This window comes from Oncorhynchus tshawytscha, linkage group LG21, assembly GCF_018296145.1.
Source record: "Oncorhynchus tshawytscha isolate Ot180627B linkage group LG21, Otsh_v2.0, whole genome shotgun sequence".
NCBI lineage: Eukaryota > Metazoa > Chordata > Actinopteri > Salmoniformes > Salmonidae > Oncorhynchus > Oncorhynchus tshawytscha.
This window is the reverse complement of record NC_056449.1, coordinates 35,791,203-35,801,279: the sequence shown is the minus strand read 5'-3', so window position 1 is coordinate 35,801,279 and position 10,077 is coordinate 35,791,203. Positions and strand designations below refer to the sequence as shown.

General features: G+C 42.4%; 1 protein-coding gene across 2 annotated transcripts; it reads right to left on the bottom strand.

The window, feature by feature from the left end:
- Nucleotides 1-2,249: 2,249 nt before the first annotated feature.
- Nucleotides 2,250-9,446, bottom strand: LOC112220580 (cyclin-G1-like). 2 transcript variants are annotated; one of them, XM_042303418.1, is made up of 7 exons: nt 9,255-9,446; nt 6,604-6,858; nt 6,055-6,308; nt 5,362-5,440; nt 4,657-4,767; nt 4,357-4,452; nt 3,625-3,770 (listed from the first exon to the last, which is right to left on the bottom strand). In XM_042303418.1, the coding sequence occupies exons 2-6, from the start codon at nt 6,856-6,858 to the stop codon at nt 4,381-4,383; spliced, it is 771 nt and encodes a 256-aa protein (XP_042159352.1). In that variant the 5' UTR covers nt 9,255-9,446; the 3' UTR covers nt 3,625-3,770; nt 4,357-4,380. The 2 variants fall into 2 exon arrangements, with proteins under 2 accessions (XP_042159351.1, XP_042159352.1); XM_042303417.1 differs by lacking the exon at nt 4,357-4,452 and having other exon boundaries at nt 2,250-3,770; nt 9,255-9,445.
- Between the last annotated feature and the right edge of the window lie 631 nt (nt 9,447-10,077).

Below are 10,077 nucleotides of genomic sequence, written 5' to 3'. Positions count from 1 at the left end.
TTACACTGCTGCTACTTGCCGTTTACAGGAGGTATCTTGACTGCTGGGCCTCTGGTAGAGGCCTTGTTGTGTAATTTTCTTGTTACTTTATTGCTTATTTAAGACAAACAGCATTGAGGGTAAGTAAACATTTCACTGGGCCTCTGCTTGTAGGGAGAGTACTGTGACAAATAAAATTAGATTTGACTTGCTTCTTCCACCTCTGTGTCACTTCCCACTCTGTCAACAGAACTCTGGCTTTGACTTAAGTGGAGCAGAGATCTCTGGGAACTTTGCAGGTGGTGGGCCAGCGTTCTACAGCTTGCAGAAGTAAAGTGACGTCAAACAGCAAGGTGGGACTCACCCACTGTATGTAACGGATGTGAAACGGCTAGCTTGGTTAGCGGTGCGCGCTAAGTAGCGTTTCAATCAGTGACATCGCTTGCTCTGCAAGGGCCGTGGCTTTTGTGGGTAACGATGGGTAACGATGCTTCGTGGGTGACTGTTGTTGTGTGCAGAGGGTCCCTGGTTCGCGCCCGGGTATGGGCGAAGGGACGGTCTAAAGTTATACTGTTACATGTACATTATACCCAAGACTTCTGTCATATGGACACTGTTGAGGCTTGCCCAAGGTCTAGGGGTGAAGAGATTGTACTGTAGAAGGACTAGTGCTGTGTTCATAACCAAGTGGGAAGGTGGTATTTACAACATAAGACTGGGGACAATCCACTTGAACTGGTAATTACTAGTGGGAAACTGGTCTATCACCCCTGAGCTCTGACTTCTCCCACTAAAGTTACATTGAAAGAGTAGTTCACTACATCAAAACTACTTTGTGATAATGATCAAATCTAACATGTCATAAGACTACAAATTGCAAGAACAGATCACTTTGGAGGGTCATTTGTTAACAGAATGTGAAATTTAGTGTATTAAACACAAAAACAATATTTCAAGTCAGAATTAATTAGGTCTGATGCAAACAAAGGAAATGTCCTACTTCACCCATATTTTCTAAGTAGTGTGTAGTTCCAGTAGTTGTAGTTCCAGTAGTAGCTACACTGCTACATGGCATAAAACCCATTACCTACTGAAAACTCTACCACAATTTGAATTAGGTTAAACTACCAAGCTAAACAACCTGGTCTCAGAGAAAAACGTATTATTTGACTAAACTCTGCGACATTACATTTAGTAAGATATGTTACTTTACGTTAAATTATTTTACCTTGGCCTACCAGTGTAATAGCGGTCATACAATGTAATAGGAGTTGTAGGACTTATAGTATCTCTGTCACTGACTAATGAAATGACCTGTTGGGGAATAATCAGAATTAGTTGGTAACATGTTTTATATTCATCATATGTTTGTAAGTTACTTCTCCATCAGAATGTTGTTTTTGTATAATACTGTGGCGGGGTTGCAGTATCTGTTCTATGTCAAGACTAAGTTACGTGGGCCGGGGAGAGGTCAAGCGTGTATCTCTTGGCTCCACAATGTCTGTGTGCCAGTCAGTGTGTCTCTGTGATCTTGTCAAGATAGGATGGATTTGATATATGCCTGTTGATATGGAGGATTGGTTTATGGTTCTGAGTTTGAGAAGAGAACATAGTTTAGGAGACAAAGCTGAACGGTAAATTATGCCGTCTGGCTGTGTGTGTCTCTGCTATAAAGGATCTGTTGCAATGTGTAAGACTCTCAGAGAATTGACTTGTGGTTTGCTCTCATTATTTGGTAAATACAGAACATTTCCACGAACCTTCATTTACAGCAGTTAAACATAAAAATACTTAAATGCAAACTATTAGTATAGTTTTAAAACACTCATTTGTTCACAAGCATGATAGCTGTACTTTCAGTTTATAGTTGATGCAGCTTGTTAGCCAATTGGCGTTTCTCAAACATTGAAAGCATGTGAATGCATCCAACTGATAGTTTCTATTTCACAACTTGAAATTAGCACCTTCCCTCTTGGTTATGAATGCAGAAGAAGGAAGAGCAATTGCTTTGGGCAAATGGACAATGTGTTCTGAAACAATTAGAATAGTCAGTCCTTTGAAACTGAACTATAAGCCGTAATATACAACCCTACATCCTGCCTTTTCTCTGAGCTTGTGTTTTATTTAAGATTGGAGTTTTATTCAGCCAAACCTTTGTCATAGCAGACTTCAAAGCCATAATTCAGTTAACTAGCTGTCGGTATGGAAATCGTTGAAGCGTGGTCTTTATGGACGTGTGGTTTCAAAACATTGAAGACAGTGCAACCACACAGCTTTTCAATATGGTTTTATTGAAAGGTCCAAACACATGGGTTAAACAGATTTAGTTACAACTGTTGTTGTTTTTTTTAGGCAAAGTTTAAATTCCAGAACATCAACTTTATTTCAAATTCTTAACAAAATACTAAGCTCAAGTGTGGTTGGCTATGGCCTCAGCACATCAAATACTTTAGTAAATGCAGATCAAACTAACTTCATTTCCTATATCAACTGTGCTTATCTAAGTGACTTAGTGCATTTTAGCATAATACAATAAATTCATTGTGAGTGGTTGTTCTCTAAAAAGGCTGTTTTTTTTGTTGCCACAAACCTAGATAAGTCAATATCACATTTTGTAATAGTGATCGTGTTAATCTGTAACCATTGTTAGTTATATCGATGTCACAGTAGATAATGGGGGGCGTCATCCACAGACAGTTTCAGCTCCAAGAGCATGCTATCCTGCAAGCTAAAACCAATACATGTGCAGGATCGTTGCTAGTTTCATCACATCACTGGGGAAACCGCAACAAAAACACCCTCACAAGTACAACAACAAAGAAGTTTCAAAATAAAAATATTTTTCATCACCTTGGGTAGAGGAGTGTGCATTTTTAGGCCAGTTCATCAACCTAGGGTGGAAGTTAAGGGTTTTGGGTCCGATTTCTTGGTTCCATTGTTTTTGCATTTTCACAAAACCCTTCTCCCTCCTCTTCCACATAGTGGACTGAGGACCTAGGTGGTTCTATACTTCATTGCTTAAAACCAGCAACCACGATAGAATACTATGCAGAGTATTCATGTTGGTACTGATTCAGATAAGAACATACTGTATACACGCGTGCAAGCATTTAACCTTCGCTAGGTGGCAGCGGATAAACCCACTCTTGACCGGGCATTACTCCCTTGGCGTGCCTTCTCAATGGCACCCTATTCCCTATAAAGAGCGATCCAACCTTATCAAAAGTAGTGCACTATCTAGGGGATAGGGTGCCGTTTCAGATGCAGCCTTAGTCAATGAAGCAGATGTAGGCTAATAAATAGTGAGCTTATTCAAAAAGAAAAGAAAAACCAGGAGAAAAAGAAAAGGTAACAGGTTTTTCCCCTTAAAGAACTACATCATCCATAATGCAGTTCTGTAAGGGAAATGGGTTAGTGGAGCTGGGTGACCATGTAGCAAAAGTAGAGTACAGAAAGTTGTTTTTTAAATATATTTTTTGCCATTTTTCCATGAAACTGAAAAACAAAACATGTTTTTAAGGGAGATGAGGTAGTAGCCTACTTCTCCTTTTGTATCGTGTACTCCTACTTTAGTATCGGTGGTCACCCAGCCCCAGGGTTCAGTAGGCGGACTCGGGGATTGTGGGCATATGGGCGATCTTGTAGTAGCTGTGTTTCAACGTGCGTTGCGTTCTGCCAGAGAGGATCCAACGAAGCCTCTGGCTGTTGGGCCTGGAGACCCTGGTGGTTGAATACTCAATGAGACACTTCATAACCAACTCTGTCACGATAACCAGGTCTCCTTCTCGGACCTGAGGAAACAAGATAGATAATTATACAGCACATCAGAGTATTCATTTATTTAAAAACCTGCCAATCAGTGTGTTAGTGCTGCTGCTGGTCTGTTTGCACATTTATTCTCTCCATCATTCAAAACATCAGAGGGTTCCCAATGCCAAAGAGCAAACTCAACGTCTCTCCAGAGTCTTGATTAATCATCGACATGCAGAAATTTTCCATGATCCCGCAACATTAGGCAACAGGTGGCTGTACCCTAGACCTCATAGCTAACAGGTGGCTGTACCCTAGACCTCATAGCTAACAGGTGGCTGTACCCTAGACCTCATAGCTAACAGGTGGCTAAACCCTAGACCTCATAGCTAACAGGTGGCTAAACCCTAGACCTCATAGCTAACAGGTGGCTAAACCCTAGACCTCATAGCTAACAGGTGGCTGTGTCTCAAACGGACCCTTATTTCCTGTAGTGCACTACTTTTGACGAGGCCCCATAGGTTACCATTTGAGCCACAGCCCCAGTGTAAACACCTTCCATTGCTGGGTCGTGTTCATTAGGCACCAAACGGGGAAACAAAAACACTCAAAACGGGGAGAAACTACCTTGGGACTTGTCCAATAAGAAACTCATTTTCTTTGAGCGCGTCTTTTCTCTCGTTTTCCGTTGCAAAACATTTCAAACGTTTTCCGTTGTATGCCCTAATGAACAAGACCCCGGTTAGTGTTCTGGTTACAACAGACATGTTTGGGGAGTGATATGACACTGGGTGGTAGCCTGAGTCCCAGATCTGTTTGTACTCTTGCCAACTCCTATGCCCACTGTTTGGTGTGATGACATAGGAACAAGACAGTACAAACAGCTGAGACCAGGCTATCTGGCTAGACAAGACAGTAAACGCTCACAGTGAGTTGCTGCTGGAGAGACTTGAAGGCGTTGAGCAGCTTGTCTACGTGCTCATGGTCATGCTGCTCCTGAAGCTCCAGGGCCAACAAGGACAGGGCAAGCAGAGAGGGCTGTGGAGAGGGGTAGAGCGAGAGGGGGAGGGGGTAGAGCGAGAGGGGGAGGGGGTAGAGCGAGAGGGGGAGGGGGTAGAGCGAGAGGGGGGAGGGGGTAGAGCGAGAAGGGGGAGGGGGTAGAGCGAGAGGGGGAGGGGGTAGAGCGAGAGGGGGAGGGGGTAGAGCGAGAAGGGGGAGGGGGTAGAGCGAGAGGGGGAGGGGGTAGAGCGAGAGGGGGAGGGGGTAGAGCGAGAGGGGGGAGGGGGTAGAGCGAGAAGGGGGAGGGGGTAGAGCGAGAAGGAAAGAGGGGTAGAGCGAGAAGGAAAGAGGGGTAGAGCGAGAGAAGGAAACATTAGGTTGGCATGAAACCTACACATTAAGAGGGATATTTATATACATCAACATTTTACAGTTGGTTTGAAACTATTTTGAGTTCGTTTTTCCACCCACACTCAAAACACATCAACCCCCACCCAGTTCCCAAGTGCCCTGCCCAAAATAGACCTAGATCCAATGTCACAACATGAACTAGCTACATACACATTAGTATTGAGAGACTCTAAATGAGACCACTATAGATTTGTTTTGATACACAGAACTACAGTATCTTACCTTGACTTTGGAGAAAGTGAAAGAGCAATGACAGGCTTTCAGCTGGGCTTCTAGTCTCTCAATGTTCAGGATGTCCTTGCTATGGAGAGAAAATGTGTTTTAATAATGTTTGTCAAGTGTTTTATAAAGCATAAGAGCTAAAGAAATGTCCATATGTATATATATGAAACTGAGTTTAAGATAAAAGCATCAACGTTATTCAAATCCCCATTATCCAGACTACTTTTAAAGAGCACGTGTGAACACAAGCCATCACAGAGGCCCAATCAGCCGCTTTGCGGAACAGCTTCATATTGAACAAATAATGCAAAAGGGACTTTATCTATTAACCTAGTGCACAAGATAACTGAATAAACATCACACCGTGATGCCCTGGTATATACTACGGGTGTCAAACTCATTCTGCACCGGGGGGGGGGGCGCAGTCGGTCTTCCACGAAATCCAGAGGGCCGCACTAAAATGTGGTGATTAACAAACTGGACAGTCAGGAAACTAAGAATATAGGTCATTAGCATTTAGTCAGTCGATTTGAGTCGTTTTAAAATATACCGAGTTCGTTCCTTTGGTTCTTTTCTCAAACCACCTGTTGGATTGGACACACCTGTTATGGACCCCCCATGCAGAATCCGGCCCGTATGTTTGACACCCCTGGTACATACACGGTGTACCGTCCAAGCCTACAGTCATCGTACCATTCATCTTCAAGCATGTCCTGGATACAGCTGTAAAACAGCCTGAGGAAGTGGAGGGCCGTGGGGGCTTTGACCTTCCAGTAGAGCTTCTCCAGAATGATCTTCTCCATCCTCATCATGTCAGACACAGTGAAGCGGTTCTGGCTGATCCGGATCAACTCGTTGGCCATGGGGACATTCTTCCCCTCCTCCGAGGTCTTCACAGCGATGTAGAAACAGGAGAGGCCCACGCATGACAGATGCTTCGGCTGGATCTGGGGATGGGAGAAGAATGTTATTTACCAAATGGTTGACGTTAATGGTCACACTGATTGATATTGAATATAATTTAATCGATTTTGGTTTTTTTTATTTTTTATTTTTTTTACAGTGAAGCGATGTAGAACTCTGATATTACTTAATGTACCCAATTGAGTGACGATTTTACAGTCCTTGCACGTCTAATAACAGTCATTTGTTTCCCTGTCTATTGCTCACCCTAAAACCAGATGCACTAAAGACGAATTTTAATCGATTCTAATCAAACCCCGTCTGATGTCCAGGCCTTACCTTCATGACAGCGAGGAAGCGGTCCAGCAGGTTGACGGCCAGGGAGAAGGTCTCTGCACTGAAGCCAAAGAACCTGGTCAGAGACAGGAGGTCCTTCACCTCGTACTCCCTGAGCCGGGCGGTCATCCTCAGGCCGTTGTCATGGGCCGTCTCAATGATCCTCAGCCCGCTCAGCTTGGGCTGGTACCTGAACTCCTGATCAGTCAGAGCCTTCAACTGCACGGCAAAGGGCAGTCCAGTCACTGTGGGAAGCATCTATTGAGAGGGAGAGAATGTATTAATAATGTGGAGAGAATGTATTAATGTATTGCATTATTAACTCATTGGAATTGATTATATAAGGTTTCAAATTAACTTCATGAGTACTGTCACCATCTGTTGACGAAAGGGGGACAGAATATATGGTGGTAATCAATTCCCTTGAATTAAGATATTTCCATATTTAAGATATACACCGATGGAATGGTGACTAATTTTGTATTTCAATTTTTTACTTTACCTTTATTTTAAATGACGGCCTAGGAACAGTGGGTTAACTGCCTGTTCAGGGACAGAACGACAGATTTGTACCTTGTCAGCTCGGGGGTTTGAACTTGCAACCTTCCAGTTACTAGTCCAACGCTCTAACCACTAGGCTACCCTGCCGCCCCAAGAGGAATGGTATTGGGAGTAAAATTTGATGATCAACTTGATGATTAAGCATTTATTTGAGATGAATTTAAAACCTGTTTGGGGATGTTCTGGCAGTACGCATCACAATGGTACTGGTACTTTGGAAACATGTTGCATAATATTTAGGAGATGTTATTGTCCAAGGCTGCTACTCTTTCCTAGTAGAGACAATGTTCCTTTATCCATTAATCTAGATCAGGAATATGAAACGGGGGGGTCTACCAAAATACTATTTATTAAAGTGGGGAAAAAAAAAAAGATAAACATATATAGCTAGAAACAAACGTTTTATTATACCTACAGTTAGCCAGATACATTTTTCTATTAACATCAACTTTATTTCACAACTCCTAATATTGATCAAATGACACTCATTGGAGTATCTAACATAGGCTTAGAAAAGGTTTGGCATGGCCCCTCAAATCCTCAAAAGGTTCCAACAGCTGTATCAATGACAACATCTTAACTGGCTGCGTCACTGCTTGGTATGGCAACAGGTACCGCCCTCGATCGCATGGCGCTACAGGGGGAGGTTCTCTGCTTCCGCACAGCAAGTTGATCAAGTCTGACACCAACAGGCTCCTGAACAGCGTCTATCACCATGCCATAAAACTGCTAAATAGCTAACTAAATGGCGACACTGGCTTATTTTTGCACTGTCTCCATGAACACGCACAGGGCCCTACGCACACTGATACTACAATACACATATAAACGCGCAATAATTTGCTATAACTAATATCGAGCCAGTATCCCTGCACAATGCATATATGGCACCGAAACGGACCCTGTTTCTAGTATGCTTACTTAATCGCGTTCTCATTTTTACATCTCGTGCGTTTTTGGGTCAACCTTGGTCTTTTTAGTAATACATTGTTATGGATTACTGCATTGTTGGGGTTAGAGGTCACAAGGCATTTCACTGTACTTGTGCACGTGACATTAAAACGGGAAAAACACCAGGTATTAGACTACCGGAGCGGAAACCGCTGGCTCCTGCTAAGCTTTCTGGGCTTGGACATTCATTTTTTTGCCAACACATGCTTATCCGTTTGACCAGCTAAACAGCTTGCTCTTATCGAAAATATGTTACATTGAGCTAATACGCTGTTAGAGTTTACACTTCATCTTCCAATTATATAAAAGTGGAGGTCAAAATCATTTCAAACTAAAATGTTGATTACTTCACCTTGCCATGACAACTCACCTGATAATACTTATGGGGGTCACTGGTTTACCTGGGAAAGGGTCCCTGGACAAGATAAGATTGAAGCCCCCTGATCTAGCTAACGTTAGATTATTATATAGTCATTATTCACTACTGGTCCCTGTCACCACAATCTCTTGTCATTTAACTGGATTGAACTGGTCGGAATCCTACTATAGGGGTCGCAATTTAATACTGCATGGGGGCATGTCTGGGCATGTCAAAAAGTTCACATACACCCACCCAAAAAGGTTATAATGATATCTGTGTAAACCATTAGCAATACAGTTCAAAAATGGACAATAAAGTAGTATTATTTAAAATATAAAAACGACTAGTTTCTAATTAGTGCGAAATGCGAAGGCCCCATTCGCCAGTACGTCATTACATAGGCAACGAGGTCTGCGTGATGTGTCACGACATGTTCCCTGCTCATAGAGACCAATGGAGAATACGAAGCAGTCACTTAAACGAGGCTAACCCTACAACGTATACGGTTCTCCTCCCAAATAATACTTTTCTACATTGATGTTAGTGTTATATTTTCATGTAAAAACAAATATATTCACACAACAGGCGGTTTTAAGAGTTGAAAGCACAGCAAGGCCATGGAAAAAAAACAACCCGGTAGGCCGTCGAGGCTACAAAATAACTAAACGAACATGTAGGATATCGTTGAAACAATATGGCTAGACAACGATATGGTTTATCATTGTACTTAGAAGTTGGACACCAAAGAAATAGGTATAATGGTGAAAGGCAGGGCTCTTACCTTGTCTTTGATATGATGAGGAGCGTTGGTTGTTGCAGTGGACAGTAACACAAGCAGATTAAATATATAGTTTCAGGAAAAGAAAGGTTAAGATGACAGTATGTACTTTCAATCAGAAAGCTGTAAGCAAACGTAACTTTTCCTCCTATACACACCCCTTACCCTTGGCGTAAGGCAAAAGGAAAGGGGTTTTCAGCCTTTTAGTACTAGTCCAGACCATGCCCAAAAATAGCAAGGTCTAATTGGCCAATGTTGAAACGACACTCCCTACTTCTCAGTTTTCATTCGATACAAACCCATCAATCAGCAAGAAAGTCACGCCCTTCCCAGTACTGGGTGGGGTTATGTTATCATGGTGAGATTCCTCCTTTAGAGAAAGAACGACCCGGGCACCATGGAATGCAGAGTTCCATTCGAACGCACTGTTCAATCTCCAGGATCTTTATTGTGCCATATTGTGGACACGATGAACAGTTTTGAACAGTTGCAGACAGTTTTTGGTTGACCAATGTAAACGGCATCTCCAGAATAATTAGGCATATACATGTACTGTGTCATACTACTGTTATAAATTGAGTTTCCATAAATCGAATGCATTTAAATGATTTATGAACCATTAAGCATATATGTCCAAACAACCATTTGCAGATTGGCTTTAAATCTATAACATTTTCACAATGAATGTAAAACCAACAATTCAAAACTAAGTCTATTTGGTAACTGGAAACCAGTAGCTCTGTGTCTGGACCAATCAGTCATTGGTCTGGACTCTGGAACATTCTAGAAAGCCAGGGGCTCCAGGGAGAGAGTGCAGTGGCTCGCT

Bases quoted from the DNA above. Each gene is read 5' to 3' on its own strand.
- LOC112220580 (XM_042303417.1), bottom strand. From the start codon at position 6,858: ATGCTTCCCACAGTGACTGGACTGCCCTTTGCCGTGCAGTTGAAGGCT. The intron at 6,309-6,603 runs GTAAGGCCTGGA...TCCCATCCCCAG, and splicing joins GCTTCCTCGCTGTCATGAAG to ATCCAGCCGAAGCATCTGTC. The intron at 5,441-6,054 runs GTACGATGACTG...TTCTCTCCATAG, and splicing joins GACATGCTTGAAGATGAATG to CAAGGACATCCTGAACATTG.